Genomic DNA, 18220 nt, shown 5'->3' with positions numbered 1-18220 from the left:
CATATGTCCCAAATCAGCGTACTCTTATAGTACCCTGTCATACTGAATCTTCAGATCGGGATTTCTCATTAACCGCGACTCATTTCGCTTAAATTGAGAAATGGCATTATTTCGGGACAAACCAAGTTGCAAATCTTTGGGATATTCACGCTTAAAAGGCAGTGAAACAACATATCGACCATTATCATTACGATAAGTCGTTCGAAGGTATAATTCTTCACACCATCTATCCTCTTCTGACATAGTGCACACTTTCGGTACATCTTCGATTTCCCAAAACCTAACAAGTTGATCATTCAACTCCATGTGGTTGTAAAATGATACCACCGACTGTAGGGGCTTGGTTTGGGTGACTTCGCCAGTCACGATCCAACCGAAAACTGATTTCTGGGCAATAAGATCACCATTAGGGTGCTTATGAACATCAGTATGCATTATCCGAGAATATATGTCACCACCCAGTAAAAGGTTCATATGAGAACATTTTAGATCAGACACCGTGATATCGGGCAGGTGTACATCTAATAGCTGTGACAATGAATAAGTTGGCAAACGACCAGTCAATTTGTCAACAACATACGCATCTGTCGACAGCTCAAAAGTTGGGTCAATAGGGGAGCACTATGAGATCCTACAAACATTAGTAGACTTCGCCGATATCGTGCCGTTTAGGTCAATAATATTCGCAGAAGTAACTGGGAATATCGGCAAAGCAAGTTTCTTTTGCAACTTTCGTGAAATGAAAGTTGCTTGCGAGGCAGGATCGATCAATGCTCTATCCGAACACTTTACGCCATGACAACACAATTCTACCACAAAAGAACTGTAGAAAACTGTGATGTTTCCATAGCAGTTGCAAAAGTTTGCAACGAACGGGCAGCCTCTGATGTAGAAGGAACATCGTCCGAAGCTGATCGGGCTGGATTCCCCATATCGCGGATCATTCGTGAGCTCGAATCTCGACTTACTTGTGTTGAAGATCCCATTCTATGCAAGTGAGAATGATGTCTTTGTTTGCAGAAGAAACATATATTCGAGCTCTTACAATTGCTAAAAGTGTGCGACGATGCTAGACAATTTGTGCAACATTTGAGTCGTTTGACGGTTTCCAATCGATTGTTAACCGACATTCGAAGAAATTCTTCGCACAATCGAAGGGGATGCGATTTGGAACAAAGAGGACATTTCTGCTGAGGACTAGATGGTACAGTCGTAGCGAAGCTCTTAAAACTTCTGTTACTATTACTATTAGTACTTGACTTTCGCTTTGGGCTAGTAGGTTTTTAACATAACTTGGACCAGATGTCGAAATATTATGGGCGCCTTTAATGTCAAAGACGGACTCAAGGGTCTGATACTGAGCTGTCAAAAACTTATCCATTGTTTCCCAGTTAGGTAGGTCAGAACTCGACCCTTGAGATTGCTCCCAATGTGTAACTTCAGGAAGACGGGTGGAACATATGAAAACAAATATAACGTCCCAATTCTTCGTATCAATGCCCAAAAGAGACAAATTAGCTATGCAGTCGCTCATAGTACGCTGCAATTGCTTAATAGAGGGACCAGATTCTTTTAAAACGGGTGCAAGATTGAATAAAATCTTGAGTTGGGCGTTCACAAGAACCCTTTTGTTCTCATAACGGTCGACTTAATTTTGCCAAGCCATCTGAAAACCATCATTAGTAATCGGACATGTCTTTCTTCACCTTCCGTCTTTTGCATCAGATAATACATTTTCTGAATGTTACTGATGTGCTCATTATCTTTATATAGGGCAGAGAACATATCTCTTTTTATTTGCATTTTAATGCTATGTCAATACTTGTCGTATACGCGTTTGGTTCGAGTATGAAACAGCACGGTAAATGGTTTGATCTCCTCAGTTGCCAATTTCCTATCTTCCTAGAGTTTATTTTCTTTGTTTCTAACAAAAACAATGGAAGATGAAGATGGGAAAATGGCAGCAGAGGGTATCAAACCATTGACGTCGTTCGATGCAAACGTGTCGTTTATGATTTTTGTTCCACAAATTAAAATAAGAATAAAAAGAAATGTATATCAGGGAATGACGTAGAACAATCGGTCAAAAGTTTCTCATTATTATTTACACAAAATTTAACATCGTTTGTGAGTTTTTAACAAAAAATATTGCAAATTAAAAATGAACGAACGAGTATGTATCGAACACCGTAAATGCAACTTTTGGTATGACGTCGCCCATTTTCCAATCTTCCTTTTCTATTGTTTTTGTTTTAAACAAAGGTAATGGCCAATAGTTTAGGGGGTAAAAATACCAAAAATATCCAAGGGATTTTCGGGTTCTAAAAAGAGAAGCTCAATGATAAATTATTTTATTTTGAATCTCGGGCGGTTTAATCCGGTTCGAAGGACCAATGAAAAGGCGGGGAATTAAATAAAATAATTTATCAATTGGGGGGAAACAAATAAAAACGCAATTAAATTTTGGTTTTTAAAGAATAAATTAAAATTCAATTTATTGGCGGGGGTATTCGTACCTTCGGGTATTTGAGAGAGAGAGTCAGTGTAAGAGCAATTTCGTTCAGTTATATGTCATTTTTCAAACATCGTTATAAAGTGCAGTGTTGTATTTTAAAATTCATAAAACTTAATGAACACTGTGGCAAAAATATTTATGGGAGTGCTGAATCATAGACTTGTAAATTGGGTTGACGAGCATAGCATATTAGTGGAACATCAAGTCGATTTTCGTAGTTACTGCAAAACAGTTCGAAAAAAGGAAGGTATACGCATTATTTGTGGACTTCAAGGCAGCGTTCGATAAAATACCATGACACCTACTAATTTACAAACTGCATCATCTTGGAATCTCATACAAATTTGTTAACATGCTTGAAACATTATACAGGAGCACACAATCAGCAGTTTGGAATGTAGAAGAGTTGTCGGAGTTCTTTGAGACCAAATCAGACCTAAAACAGGGGTGTCTACTACCTTTATTATTCGCGTTATATATAAACGATCTGATCTCAGAAAACTTTTGCTGCGTTAAGACGTATTTCTTGATTGCTCTCGCAAATATTTAATATTTCGATCAATATCCAGAATCATTTATATAAAATATAAAAGTATCTTAAAAATTCATCCATCTGTTCGTATCAGTGTAAAAAAAGCAGTTGGTTACACTGTTAATAAACATTTTAACAAATAAATAAACAATTTACTTTGGGTATAAAGTGTCAAAGAATACAAAAATAAAAGAAAATAAAACTTATGTATGAGAGTGAATGCCGTTTTATGTGTGAAATGGATAAGAGACTATGTGGAATGAGAGAACTTATTATTGGTGATGTTAAGAAAGAATTGACAGAATTAAAAAACAGTGTTGCCATCGCTCATAACGAAATTGCCGTTTTGAAAGATAAAATAACAAAACTTGAAATGGAAAATGAAAAGTACTCACAACAAAACTCCCAAATACACTTAATGCACCAAAAGATCTTACAGCAAGAAAATGACAATGTTGCTTGTGATCTTCGCATTACGGGCATTCCTTCCTATCCTGAAGAGAATTTATTTTCCATTTTCAACAATATTTGCGGCATTCTAAACGTTTCAAATATGAACTTAAAATTCATTTATAGAGTGAAAAATATAAGAGATAAACGCAATATTTCAGATGCCTCTATCGTTGCTAATCTTGGTACTCCTTATGAGAAGAACTTTTTTCTTCGTGCAACGGCGAACTGTAAACGGACACAAAAATCTGAATTATGCTTAAACCAGATTGGATTTGACAGCAATAATCCTTTCTATATTAATGAAAATTTGACACCACACAACCACAAAATCCTTCTATCTGCACTGAGGCTGAAAAGAGAGAAAAAACTGCACAGTGCTTTTACTATAAGAGGAATTGCTCACATCAAAATATCTGATTTTGATGACCCTAAATCTATATTCACTTTGGAACAACTGAATGACCTCTTTCGTTTTCTTTAGACTCTTTAAAATTTCAAAATTTATAAGTTTTAATTTTTCAATTTTTATCTCCATTAAATCACAATTATTTCATCATTATATATCACATTCATACATACAAATATCATTAAATTTACATTTAAATATTTATCAATGCCAAATCAGTCCGAAACAAAGTAAAGTTTTAAGCCAATATTTTTGTTCAGTATGTAATCATGATAGATACAAATGATAATAACGTTAATTCCACAATCAGTACGTATAGCATGGTAAGAATTCTATCTAAAACTCATGCGGGATTAAAAATTATACATTTAAATGCCCAGAGCCTATTGAGAAAAATTGATGAATTCCGCTATGTTTTTGTGAATTCTTCTATTGATGTTATTTGTATATCTGAAACATGGTTCACCACGAACTTATCTGACTCTCTCGTTGGTCTGGATGGGTACAAACTGTACCGAGCGGATAGGCAAGAACATGCGGGGGGTGTAGCAATGTATGTGAGAAGAGGTTTGCGTGTCAAACGTCTTTGCTCATCTAGCTCTGGTAGTACAATGGAATATTTATTTCTGAGTATAACTAGTGAAAACCACCACATCCTGCTTGGAACAGTATATAGACCGAATAAACGAATTGATATTGACCCACTTTTGGATGACCTAAGACCAATTTCCTTAACCTACGAGGATATTATTATTGCGGGAGATTTTAACTCGAACATTTTCAGAGAAGGTAGTATGATAAATGAATTCAATTCATTAGGTTTGTTCTCAGTCAATGAAGAAATCCCAACACACTATGGCAATACCTGCGATACATTACTTGATTTATTTCTTGTAACATCCCTCCAAAAATGTAAGCATTATGACCAGCTATCTTGTTCTTCGTTTTCGAGGCATGATTTTATATTCTTAGCGTATGAATTATCAGCGGCCCACAATCATTCAGTTTTAGGGATTTCAAAAACATCAGTCAAGATGAGCTCCTTATTGATTTTAATAACATGTCATGGGATGTTTTTTATGCATTGGGTAGTGTTGATGAGAAAACAAATCTCCTTGAATACAATCTTGGAATGCTCTTCGATAAACATGTACCTCTAAGGACTCGATATTTGAGACCTAGTGAACAACCATTGTTCAATAATACTATACGGGTTTTGATAAATAAGAGAGATGAGCTGCATAGACGATGGAAACGGTTTAAAACTTCCAGACTGCGAGAGGAGTTTAAATCAGTAAGAAGGGAAGTTGTTAGAGTTATCAGAGAGGCAAAGACTAGGTTTTTGGGGGAGAAGTTCAGAAACGCCCTTAATAGCAAACAGAAATGGCAAGAGATAAGGAAAATTGGTATTGGTAGGACTTATGAGAACGATAAATGTAATCTTGACCCTAATGAGCTTAATTTGCAATTCACTAATAATGATATCATTCTTGACGAAGAGCAATCTGATGAAAATAGTTCTTCATTTAATTGCGAAAGCATGTTTAATTTCACGTGTATCGCCCAATGCGACACACTCCAATCTATTCTTGATGTCAAGTCGAATGCCAAAGGTCTTGATAATGTTGATCCAAAGTTGTTATTGCCTTCTCTTCTGCCCATTGTGACACATTTATTTAACCATATACTGACAACATCTACATTTCCTTCCAGCTGGAAAAGGGTTAAGATAATTCCGCCACCCAAATCCAATGGCGAGTACAGACCCATATCTATCTTACCGTTTTTCTCAAAAGCTTTTGAGAACATTATGTATAAACAAATTAATGACTATATTTCTATGAACCATTTGTTGACAGATAATCAATCAGGATTTCGATCGGGCCATAGCTGCACTACAGTATTAGTTGACGTTGTTGAGGAACTGAGGCAGAATATTGATAATAATAAGTTTTCTTTCTTAGTGCTTTTGGATCACTCAAAAGCATTTGATTTAGTTTGTCATAGGATTTTACTGAATAACCTGAAGAAACTTTTTGGATTTGATGAAACCTCTAGTACCCTTTTATCTTCTTACCTCTTTGGAAGAAGACAAGTTGTACTTTCCGGGGGATCCTACTCGCAGCCACTAGACTTAGCAAGAGGAGTACCACAGGGATCGGTTTTAGGCCCCTTACTCTTCTCTCTATATATTAATGATATAGTTCGGGTACCTAGTGGGTGTGTAATTCATATATATGCTGAGATGTTCAGTTATGTTTCTCGTGTGATGACTCGAACTTTGCATCCTGTATTGAAAACATAAATATGAACCTGCAACGAATACATAGATGGGCTGCATGCAATGGTCTCAAATTAAATCCTTTGAAAACTATGTGCTTAGTAGTCTCCAGAAACGGGTGCGACATAAACGCTCTATAAAACTAAATGGCTGCAATATTGAGTATACTCAACATGTTAGGAATCTAGGTGTTATTTTTGACAATGATCTTTCATGGAATAGACATATAGACAATACTATAGGTACTGTGTATGGAATGCTTCGTTCTTTGTGGCCTGTTCAATTTTTTATTTCTGTGAATGTTCGTCGTGATATTGCCAATGCCTACTTGTTGTCCAGACTGTTGTATTGCTGTGAAGTTTATGTGAATTGTGACTCAAATCATGTGAGAAAATTGCGCACAGTTACCAATGATATTGCAAGATTTGTGTATGGTGTTAACAGGTTTCAGAGTATATCATGTTATGCGAAAGATTTATATGGTATGTTGTTCAATAAGCTACTGGAGTTTAGATGTTTAATCTCCTTACATAAACTTATTCATTACTCTGAGCCGAAATATTTGTTTGAACGATTGATCTTTACCCAATCTCCGAGACTACGATGTTTGAAACCTTTTAGATCCCGATATTTGGTTTCAGATCGACAATTTTTCATAATTGCTATACGATTGTGGAATAATTTACCTTTAAGTCTGCGAACGCAGCACTTATTCCCTCAATTCAAGAGGGAATTACGACGTCACTTTACTTTGATGGATTGATTTAATTATTTTTTTTCCTTCTATTTGATTAAATTTTAATTTTGCAACAAATCGTATTTGTGTGTATGTCTGTTTTTATGTTCAACTTTTTTATTCTTTTTTTTATTATTTTTACTATTTTTTATTATTTATTTATTATATATTTTTTTAATTTGTTAGCTGTTTAATAGTTTTTAGTGACACACTTTAATAATATTTTATATACAAAAATAATTATAATATATGCATACTTGTGTTTTCTATTAAATTCTTTGTCAACTTTAAAACAAATTAATATTTTCTATCTTTTAAGTATTTTTATATTTTATCAAATAATTATGAAATGTTCAATCATATTGTAGTACAGTCTATAAGTTCATACTTGTTGTACTATTATGCCAATAAATAAATAAAAGAAAAAGAAATGAATGAATCTTTGGAAGGATGGATAAATATAGAGGATCTCAATATAAGAGTATTGCTATATGCTGACGACATCGTCGTTCCGGCTGAAGACCCTTCGACGTTTCAACTCATGATAAATAACTTGGAAGAATATTGCTAAAAATTGAGCTTAGTAGTCAACCTCACAAAGTCCAAAGTTATGGTATTCCGAAATGGCGGCAGACTATCTTTACAGGAAAAATGGAAATTTCGTGGCGAGGATATAGAAGCTGTATCAGAGTACAAGTACCTGGGAGTCATACTAACTCCGCAAATGAAGTATGAAAAACATATTCAGAACCGAATTCGCAAGCAAAAAGCGCTATCAATGTCAAATTTTTTTTTTTTTGAAAAAAAGATGATATATCATAGCTACAGAAATGGAGCGATATGCAGATCAATACAAACGTACGCTGCTCAAGTACGGGGATACGGTAATTTTGAGGATGTCGACAACTTATAGTTTTTCTTTTTGAAATTGGTGTTAAGGCTTCCGGAATCTACTCTAATTTATGCACTCTATATTGAAACCGAATTGGAAGAAGGTCATCTGTATTATTTACAGCTGCACACGAAATATATTTAGAGAAAATTATTTCAATACCACTCAGAGCGATTGCCGCATAAACTGAGTAAAATAATCGTTGCAAAGAAAATATTTTGGATGAAGAATCTCTTAGATTTAACGTCTAAGTTCGAAGCTCAACAATTTGTTAACAATATGAAACCTAGAGAATGGAGCTGCAATGAATGCCCATATACTAATTAATAAAATGATCCTTTCTAATAAGGAAAAATCAATCCAAATGGCTCTTCAGTAGATCCAGGTTTTATAAAAATCTGAACTTATCACGAGGAATACTCTATATGAATGGTTAATACAATGCCTATGAGTAACATGGATTTTTACAGCTCGTTTGGATTTAATTTTTCTTAATGCTAACAGCAGAAGTATAAACGTACACTGAAAAAACAGTGAACCCATTTCCATTGCAAAATGAACTAAACTGTAGTAATATTGACCATGATTTAGCCCTTAAGATTTTTTTCAACTTGTCTAGTTTATAATTATCTTAAATTTTAGTTCATCTATAACATTGTATTTTAATTCATTTTTACAACATCATAAGATTTATATACTCCTACCAAGTTAAAAAAGTCAATATTCTTTTGGTTTACTTGCTTATTTTGTGGGAAACCCGATAATAAAAATTGGTTTACAGTCTCTTTAAAATGTCGACAACTAAACTATTTTTAAATCAATCCTTCCACAGTACAGGGAAATTAAATAATTAAAGGAACAACAAATCGTTTTACTATTATGAAAATGTTCATACATTAAAATTAAACTTTCTTTAAGCAAAAGTACTTTATTATAAAAACTTATGATGAAAGTTCTTAATACAATGTTTTTTGTGAATAAAAATTATGACCACGTGGAACAGAGAGTAGTTCATTTGAACTCGCTGTTTGGACATTTTGACTTATCCTTTTTTTATTCATCGTAGGTAATTTTTTCACATATCTTGCTGGAAAAAATGGAAGCAATAATGAAAATTGTTAAAAATTAACACCATGTAATGAAATATAAGTTTTTAATTCTTTATATTAGCTTGTAACTTACCATATTTGGGGCATTTTATCAAATGGTGTAAGGAATTCAACTTTTCTTTGGAAAACGTATCTCTTAAAATTTGTACCTGAAACAATTAGAGAAATAATGAAGTATTCTATATAAACTCATAAAACTGTGTTGTTATCGATGTGAAGGATATAATAAAATAAATATTCTAGTTGAAAGAAAGACAAAGTTTTAATATAAAACTTACCAATTCTCTATTAAATTGTACGCTGAGGGGAAATATAAAAAGTTGTCCAAATTTATTTGGGTTACTCTGAAATTAAATATATATTTTTTACATTAATTAAAATTATTAAATAGGTTTCCAAAAAATCTAATGAAAAAAAAGAATAATATGCATAAAAATATTATGGTTAACCCTAGACAGTCATCATTCGTCAAAATGACGACACGTAATTTCATTTTCGATTTAAAATGCATTTTAGTCTATTGGGAAATGGTAAATTTAAGTTATACTAATTCGACCGTTTTATGAATTTTTGTGTTATACTACTTAAAACCAAATTGAATAAGAAAATAAATTCAAGTTTGGTTCACTTTTTCGCTCACGATGAAAATTATAGCGTCTTGAAATGAGCCGTAGTCAAAATGACGAAGGATGACGTTAATGTACAAAAAATAAGGATGACTGTACAGGGTTAAATGAAAGTTAAGGAATCCTTACCAATTTACTATTAAATTACAAGCAAAGGAGTACTAAAAATTTTTCCAAATTTTAAGGGGTTATTCTGAAATTAAATATTTGTTTTTTACATTAAAAATATAACATTGGTTTCCAAAAAATTTGACTAAAGGAATACTAACATAAGGTATTAAAAACCTGTAATTTTGATGATAAAAAGGTCATAAAAACGTAAATATTCTAGTTGAAAGAAAGCCAATTTTTAGCAAAACTTACCAATTCTCTATTTTTTAAATTTATTTGTATCCATGTGGAGTTGCTCTGAAATTAAATATTGCTTTTACAACAAAGAAAGGCATTAAACTGGTTTCCAAAAAAATTAATTAACAAATAATAATATACATAAAAAAATATTATTTTTAAAAGAAATCCATATTAAAACAAGTATATACGGCAGTAAGTTCGGCCAGGCCGAAGCTTATGTACCCTCCACCATGGATTGCGTAGAAACTTCTACTGAAGCCGATGGCAAGTAAGATACCTTGCCATCGGCTTCAGTAGAACTTCCTAACTTCCTAACACCGTAATATATACCACATAGTCCATACGTGGTATATTAAGCTAAAAAAGGCCGATAAATACGTATATAATTAAGTTTAAAGAGTCTATAGAAATAAAATTTTGACAAAATTTTCTATAGAAATAAAATTTGGAAAAAAATTTCTATAGAAATAAAATTTTGACAAAATTTTCTATAGAAATAAAATTTTGACAAAATTTTCTATAGAAATAACATTTTGACAATGTTTTCTATAAACATAAAATTTTGGTAGATTATTTTTGGCTCGAGAGGCAACCATGATTATGAACCGATATGGACCAATTTTTGTGTGATTGGGGATCGGCTATATATAACTATAGACCGATATGGACCAATTTTGGCATGGTTCTTAGCGGCCTTATACTAACACCACGTTGCAAATTTCAGCCGGATCGGATGAATTTTGCTCATCCAAGAGGGTCCGGAGATCAAATCTGGGGAACGGTTTATATGGGGGCTATATATCATTATGGACCAATTCTTGCGTGCTTGTTAGAGACCACATTCTAACACCATGTACCAAATTCCATCCGGATCGGATGAAATTTGCTTCTCTTAGAGCAATCGCAAGCCAGATTTGGGGGTCCGTTTATATGGGGGCTATACGTAAAAGTGGACCGATATGGACCAATTTTTGCATGGTTGTTAGAGACCATATACTAACACCATGTACCAAATTTCAGCCTGATCGGATAAAATTTGCTTCTATTAGAGCAATCGTAAGCCAAATTTGGGGGTCCGTTTATATGGGGGCTATACGCAAAAGTGGACCGATATGGACCAATTTTTGCATGGTTGTTAGAGACCATATACTAACACCATGTACTAAATTTCAGCCGGATCGGATGAAAGTTGCTTCTTTTAGAGCAATCACAAGCCAAATTTGGGGGTCCGTTTATATGGGGGCTATACGTAAAAGTGGACCGATAGGGCCCATTTTCAATACCGTCTGACCTACATCAATAACAACTACTTGTGCCAAGTTTCAAGTCGATAGCTTGTTTCGTTCGGAAGTTAGCGTGATTTCAACAGACGGACGGACGGACATGCTCAGATCGACTCAGAATTTCACCACGACCCAGAATATATATACTTTATGGGGTCTTAGAGCAATATTTCGATGTGTTACAAACGGAATGACAAAGTTAATATACCCCCATCCTATGGTGGAGGGTATAAAAATTATATTTCATTACATGGTGTTAATTTTTAACAATTATTATTATTATTATTATTATTATTATTATTATTATTATTATTATTATTATTATTATTATTATTATTATTAGTTTATTTAAAATCATAATAAATTATGAAAATAAATACAAAAAAATGAAGGTACTAACAACTAAGGTTTTCGACCTATTTTTAACAATTTTCATAATTGTTTCCATTTTTTCCAGCAAGATATGTGAAAAAACTACCTACGATGAATAAAAAAAGGATAAGTCAAAATGTCCAAACAGCGGGTTCAAATGAACTACTCTCTGTTCCACGTGTTCATAATTTTTATTCACAAAAAACATTGTATTAAGAACTTTCATCATAAGTTTTTATAATAAAGTACTTTTGCTTAAAGAAAGTTTAATTTTAATGTATGAAAATTTTCATAATAGTAAAACGGTTTGTTGTTCCTTTAATTATATAATTTCTCTGTACTGTGGAAAGATTGATTTAAAAATAGTTTAGTTTTCGACATTTTAAAGATACTGTTCACCAATTTTTATTATCGGGTTACCCACAAAATAAGCAAGTAAACCAAAATAATACTGACTTTTTAACTTGGTAGGGGTATATAAATCTAACATGAACTAAAATTGAAGAAAAGTATAAACTAGACAAGTTGAAAAAAATCTTAAGGGCTAAATCATGGTCAATATTACTACAGTTTAGTTCATTTTGCAATGGAAAAAGGTTCACTGTTTTTTCAGTGTATGCAAAATTTCAGCTAAATCGGAGCAAAAAATTGGCCTCTGTGGGCAAATGAGTGTAAATCGGGCGAAAGCTATATATGGGAGCTATATCTAAATCTGAACCGATTTTTTCCAAAATCAATAGGGATCGTCTTTGAGCCGAAACAGGACCCTATACCAAATTTTAGGACAATCGGACTAAAACTGCGAGCTGTACTTTGCACACAAAAATACATCAACAGACAGACAGACAGACAGACGGACAGACAGACGGACATCGCTAAATCGACTCAGAATTTAATTCTAAGCCGATCCGTATACTAAAAGGTTGGTCTATGATTACTCCTTCTTGGCGTTACATACGTTACATACATGCACAAACTTATTATACCCTGTACCACAGTAGTGGTGAAGGGTATAAATATGGGAAACGTTTAAATCTGAAGCAATTTTAAGGAAACTTCGAAAAAGTTTATTTATGATTTATCGCTCGATATATTTGTATTAGAAGTTTAGGAAAATTAGAGTCATTTTTACAACTTTTCGACTAAGCAGTGGCGATTTTACAAGGAAAATGTTGGTATTTTGACCATTTTTGTCGAAATCAGAAAAACATATATATGGGAGCTATATCTAAATCTGAACCGATTTCAACCAAATTTGGCACGCATAGCTACAATGCTAATTCTACTCCCTGTGCAAAATTTCAACTAAATCGGAGTTAAAAATTGGCCTCTGTGGTCATATGAGTGTAAATCGGGCGAAAGCTTTATATGGGAGATATATCCAAATCTGAACCGATTTCAAGCAAATTTGGCACGCATAGTTACAACGCTAATTCTACTCCCTATGCAAAATTTCAGCTAAATCGGAGCAAAAAATTGGTCTCTGTGGGCAAATGAGTCTAAATCGGGCGAAAGCTATATATGGGAGCTATATCTAAATCTGAACCGATTTTTTCCAAAATCAATAGGGATCGTCTTTGAGCCGAAACAGGACCCTATACCAAATTTTAGGACAATCGGACTAAAACTGCGAGCTGTCCTTTGCACACAAAAATACATCAACAGACAGACAGACAGACAGACAGACAGACGGACAGACAGACGGACAGACAGACAGACGGACATCGCTAAATCGACTCAGAATTTAATTCTAAGCCGATCCGTATACTAAAAAGTTGGTCTATGATTACTCCTTCTTGGCGTTACATACAAATGCACAAACTTATTATACCCTGTACCACAGTAGTGGTGAAGGGTATAAATATGGGAAACGTTTAAATCTGAAGCAATTTTAAGGAAACTTCGAAAAAGTTTATTTATGATTTATCGCTCGATATATATGTATTAGAAGTTTAGGAAAATTAGAGTCATTTTTACAACTTTTCGACTAAGCAGTGGCGATTTTACAAGGAAAATGTTGGTATTTTGACCATTTTTGTCGAAATCAGAAAAACATATATATGGGAGCTATATCCAAATCTGAACCGATTTCAACCAAATTTGGCACGCATAGCTACAATGCTAATTTTACTCCCTGTGCAAAATTTCAACTAAATCGGAGTTAAAAATTGGCCTCTGTGGTCATATGAGTGTAAATCGGGCGAAAGCTTTATATGGGAGATATATCCAAATCTGAACCGATTTCAAGCAAATTTGGCACGCATAGTTACAACGCTAATTCTACTCCCTATGCAAAATTTCAGCTAAATCGGAGCAAAAAATTGGCCTCTGTGGGCAAATGAGTGTAAATCGGGCGAAAGCTACATATGGGAGTTATATCTAAATCTGAACCGATTTTGCTGATATTTTGCAAGTTTTTCGAGACTCATAAAATATTCGGATGTACGGAATTTGAGGAAGATCGGTTGATATACACGCCAATTATGACCAGATCGGTGAAAAATATATATGGCAGCTATATCTAAATCTGAACCGATTTTTTCCAAAATCAATAGGGATCGTCTTTGAGCCGAAACAGGACTAAAACTGCGAGCTGTACTTTGCACACAAAAATACATCAACAGACAGACAGACAGACAGACAGACAGACGGACATCGCTAAATCGACTCAGAATTTAATTCTAAGCCGATCCGTATACTAAAAGGTTGGTCTATGATTACTCCTTCTTGGCGTTACATACAACTGCACAAACTTATTATACCCTGTACCGCAGTAGTGGTGAAGGGTATAAATATGGGAAACGTTTAAATCTGAAGCAATTTTAAGGAAACTTCGAAAAAGTTTATTTATGATTTATTGCTCGATATATATGTATTAGAAGTTTAGGAAAATTAGAGTCATTTTTACAACTTTTCGACTAAGCAGTGGCGATTTTACAAGGAAAATGTTGGTATTTTGACAGACAGACAGACAGATGGACAGACAGACGGACAGACGGACAGACAGACGGACGGACATCGCTAAATCGACTCAGAATTTAATTCTAAGCCGATCCGTATACTAAAAGGTTGGTCTATGATTACTCCTTCTTGGCGTTACATACAAATGCACAAACTTATTATACCCTGTACCACAGTAGTGGTGAAGGGTATAAATATGGGAAACGTTTAAATCTGAAGCAATTTTAAGGAAACTTCGAAAAAGTTTATTTATGATTTATCGCTCGATATATATGTATTAGAAGTTTAGGAAAATTAGAGTCATTTTTACAACTTTTCGACTAAGCAGTGGCGATTTTATAAGGAAAATGTTGGTATTTTGACCATTTTTGTCGAAATTAGAAAAACATATATATGGGAGCTATATCTAAATCTGAACCGATTTCAACCAAATTTGGCACGCATAGCTACAATGCTAATTTTACTCCCTGTGCAAAATTTCAACTAAATCGGAGTTAAAAATTGGCCTCTGTGGTCATATGAGTGTAAATCGGGCGAAAGCTTTATATGGGAGATATATCCAAATCTGAACCGATTTCAAGCAAATTTGGCACGCATAGTTACAACGCTAATTCTACTCCCTATGCAAAATTTCAGCTAAATCGGAGCAAAAAATTGGCCTCTGTGGGCAAATGAGTGTAAATCGGGCGAAAGCTATATATGGGAGCTATATCTAAATCTGAACCGATTTTGCTGATATTTTGCAAGTTTTTCGAGACTCATAAACTATTCGGATGTACGGAATTTGAGGAAGATCGGTTGATATACACGCCAATTATGACCAGATCGGTGAAAAATATATATGGCAACTATATCTAAATCTGAACCGATTTTTTCCAAAATCAATAGGGATCGTCTTTGAGCCGAAACAGGACCCTACACCAAATTTTAGGACAATCGGACTAAAACTGCGAGCTGTACTTTGCACACAAAAATACATCAACAGACAGACAGACAGACGGACAGACAGACAGACAGACGGACATCGCTAAATCGACTCAGAATTTAATTCTAAGCCGATCCGTATACTAAAAGGTTGGTCTATGATTACTCCTTCTTGGCGTTACATACAAATGCACAAACTTATTATACCCTGTACCACAGTAGTGGTGAAGGGTATAAATATGGGAAACGTTTAAATCTGAAGCAATTTTAAGGAAACTTCGAAAAAGTTTATTTATGATTTATTGCTCGATATATATGTATTAGAAGTTTAGGAAAATTAGAGTCATTTTTACAACTTTTCGACTAAGCAGTGGCGATTTTACAAGGAAAATGTTGGTATTTTGACCATTTTTGTCGAAATCAGAAAAACATATATATGGGAGCTATATCTAAATCTGAACCGATTTCAACCAAATTTGGCACGCATAGCTACAATGCTAATTTTACTCCCTGTGCAAAATTTCAACTAAATCGGAGTTAAAAATTGGCCTCTGTGGTCATATGAGTGTAAATCGGGCGAAAGCTTTATATGGGAGATATATCCAAATCTGAACCGATTTCAAGCAAATTTGGCACGCATAGTTACAACGCTAATTCTACTCCCTATGCAAAATTTCAGCTAAATCGGAGCAAAAAATTGGCCTCTGTGGGCAAATGAGTGTAAATCGGGCGAAAGCTATATATGGGAGCTATATCTAAATCTGAACCGATTTTGCTGATATTTTGCAAGTTCTTCGAGACTCATAAAATATTCGGATGTACGGAATTTGAGGAAGATCGGTTGATATACACGCCAATTATGACCAGATCGGTGAAAAATATATATGGCAGCTATATCTAAATCTGAACCGATTTTTTCCAAAATCAATAGGGATCGCCTTTGATCCGAAACAGGACTCTATACCAAATTTTAGGACAATCGGACTAAAACTGCGAGCTGTACTTTGCACACAAAAATACATCAACAGACAGACAGACAGACAGACGGACAGACAGACGGACAGACAGACGGACAGACAGACAGACGGACAGACAGACAGACAGACGGACATCGCTAAATCGACTCAGAATTTAATTCTAAGCCGATCCGTATACTAAAAGGTTGGTCTATGATTACTCCTTCTTGGCGTTACATACAAATGCACAAACTTATTATACCCTGTACCGCAGTAGTGGTGAAGGGTATAAATATGGGAAACGTTTAAATCTGAAGCAATTTTAAGGAAACTTCGAAAAAGTTTATTTATGATTTATCGCTCGATATATATGTATTAGAAGTTTAGGGAAATTAGAGTCATTTTTACAACTTTTCGACTAAGCAGTGGCGATTTTACAAGGAAAATGTTGGTATTTTGACAGACAGACAGACAGACGGACAGGCAGACGGACAGACAGACAGACGGACATCGCTAAATCGACTCAGAATTTAATTCTAAGCCGATCCGTATACTAAAAGTTGGTCTATGATTACTCCTTCTTGGTGTTACATACAAATGCACAAACTTATTATACCCTGTACCACAGTAGTGGTGAAGGGTATAAATATGGGAAACGTTTAAATCTGAAGCAATTTTAAGGAAACTTCGAAAATGTTTATTTATGATTTATCGCTCGATATATATGTATTAGAAGTTTAGGAAAATTAGAGTCATTTTTACAACTTTTCGACTAAGCAGTGGCGATTTTACAAGGAAAATGTTGGTATTTTGACCATTTTTGTTGAAATCAGAAAAACATATATATGGGAGCTATATCTAAATCTGAACCGATTTCAACCAAATTTGGCACGCATAGCTACAATGCTAATTTTACTCCCTGTGCAAAATTTCAACTAAATCGGAGTTAAAAATTGGCCTCTGTGGTCATATGAGTGTAAATCGGGCGAAAGCTTTATATGGGAGATATATCCAAATCTGAACCGATTTCAAGCAAATTTGGCACGCTTAGGTACAACGCTAATTCTACTCCCTATGCAAAATTTCAGCTAAATCGGAGCAAAAAATTGGCCTCTGTGGGCAAATGAGTGTAAATCGGGCGAAAGCTATATATGGGAGCTATATCTAAATCTGAACCGATTTTGCTGATATTTTGCAAGTTTTTCGAGACTCATAAAATATTCGGATGTACGGAATTTGAGGAAGATCGGTTGATATACACGCCAATTATGACCAGATCGGTGAAAAATATATATGGCAGCTATATCTAAATCTAAACCGATTTTTTCCAAAATCAATAGGGATCGTCTTTGAGCCGAAACAGGACCCTATACCAAATTTTAGGACAATCGGACTAAAACTGCGAGCTGTACTTTGCACACAAAAATACATCAACAGACAGACAGACAGACAGACGGACAGACAGACAGACGGACATCGCTAAATCGACTCAGAATTTAATTCTAAGCCGATCCGTATACTAAAAGGTTGGTCTATGATTACTCCTTCTTGGCGTTACATACAAATGCACAAACTTATTATACCCTGTACCACAGTAGTGGTGAAGGGTATAAATATGGGAAACGTTTAAATCTGAAGCAATTTTAAGGAAACTTCGAAAAAGTTTATTTATGATTTATCGCTCGATATATATGTATTAGAAGTTTAGGAAAATTAGAGTCATTTTTACAACTTTTCGACTAAGCAGTGGCGATTTTACAAGGAAAATGTTGGTATTTTGACCATTTTTGTCGAAATCAGAAAAACATATATATGGGAGCTAT

The 18220-nt window shown here is 34.3% G+C and overlaps 2 protein-coding genes across 2 annotated transcripts; one reads left to right on the top strand and one right to left on the bottom strand.

The window, feature by feature from the left end:
* Nucleotides 1-24: 24 nt before the first annotated feature.
* LOC142229978 (uncharacterized) lies at nucleotides 25-932 on the bottom strand. Its single transcript, XM_075300582.1, has 3 exons — nucleotides 875-932; nucleotides 640-833; nucleotides 25-594 (listed from the first exon to the last, which is right to left on the bottom strand). The coding sequence occupies exons 1-3, from the start codon at nucleotides 930-932 to the stop codon at nucleotides 25-27; spliced, it is 822 nt and encodes a 273-aa protein (XP_075156697.1).
* A 5304-nt stretch (nucleotides 933-6236) lies between these two features.
* On the top strand, nucleotides 6237-6950 carry LOC142229964 (uncharacterized). Its single transcript, XM_075300562.1, has one exon. It carries the CDS (start codon nucleotides 6237-6239, stop codon nucleotides 6948-6950), a length of 714 nt encoding a protein of 237 aa, XP_075156677.1.
* Nucleotides 6951-18220: the final 11270 nt, after the last annotated feature.

Source organism: Haematobia irritans, chromosome 1, assembly GCF_050003625.1.
Source record: "Haematobia irritans isolate KBUSLIRL chromosome 1, ASM5000362v1, whole genome shotgun sequence".
In the NCBI taxonomy this organism is placed as follows: domain Eukaryota; kingdom Metazoa; phylum Arthropoda; class Insecta; order Diptera; family Muscidae; genus Haematobia; species Haematobia irritans.
Note: the sequence above shows the minus strand (reverse complement) of the source record. Positions and strands in the feature narration are given on the sequence as shown.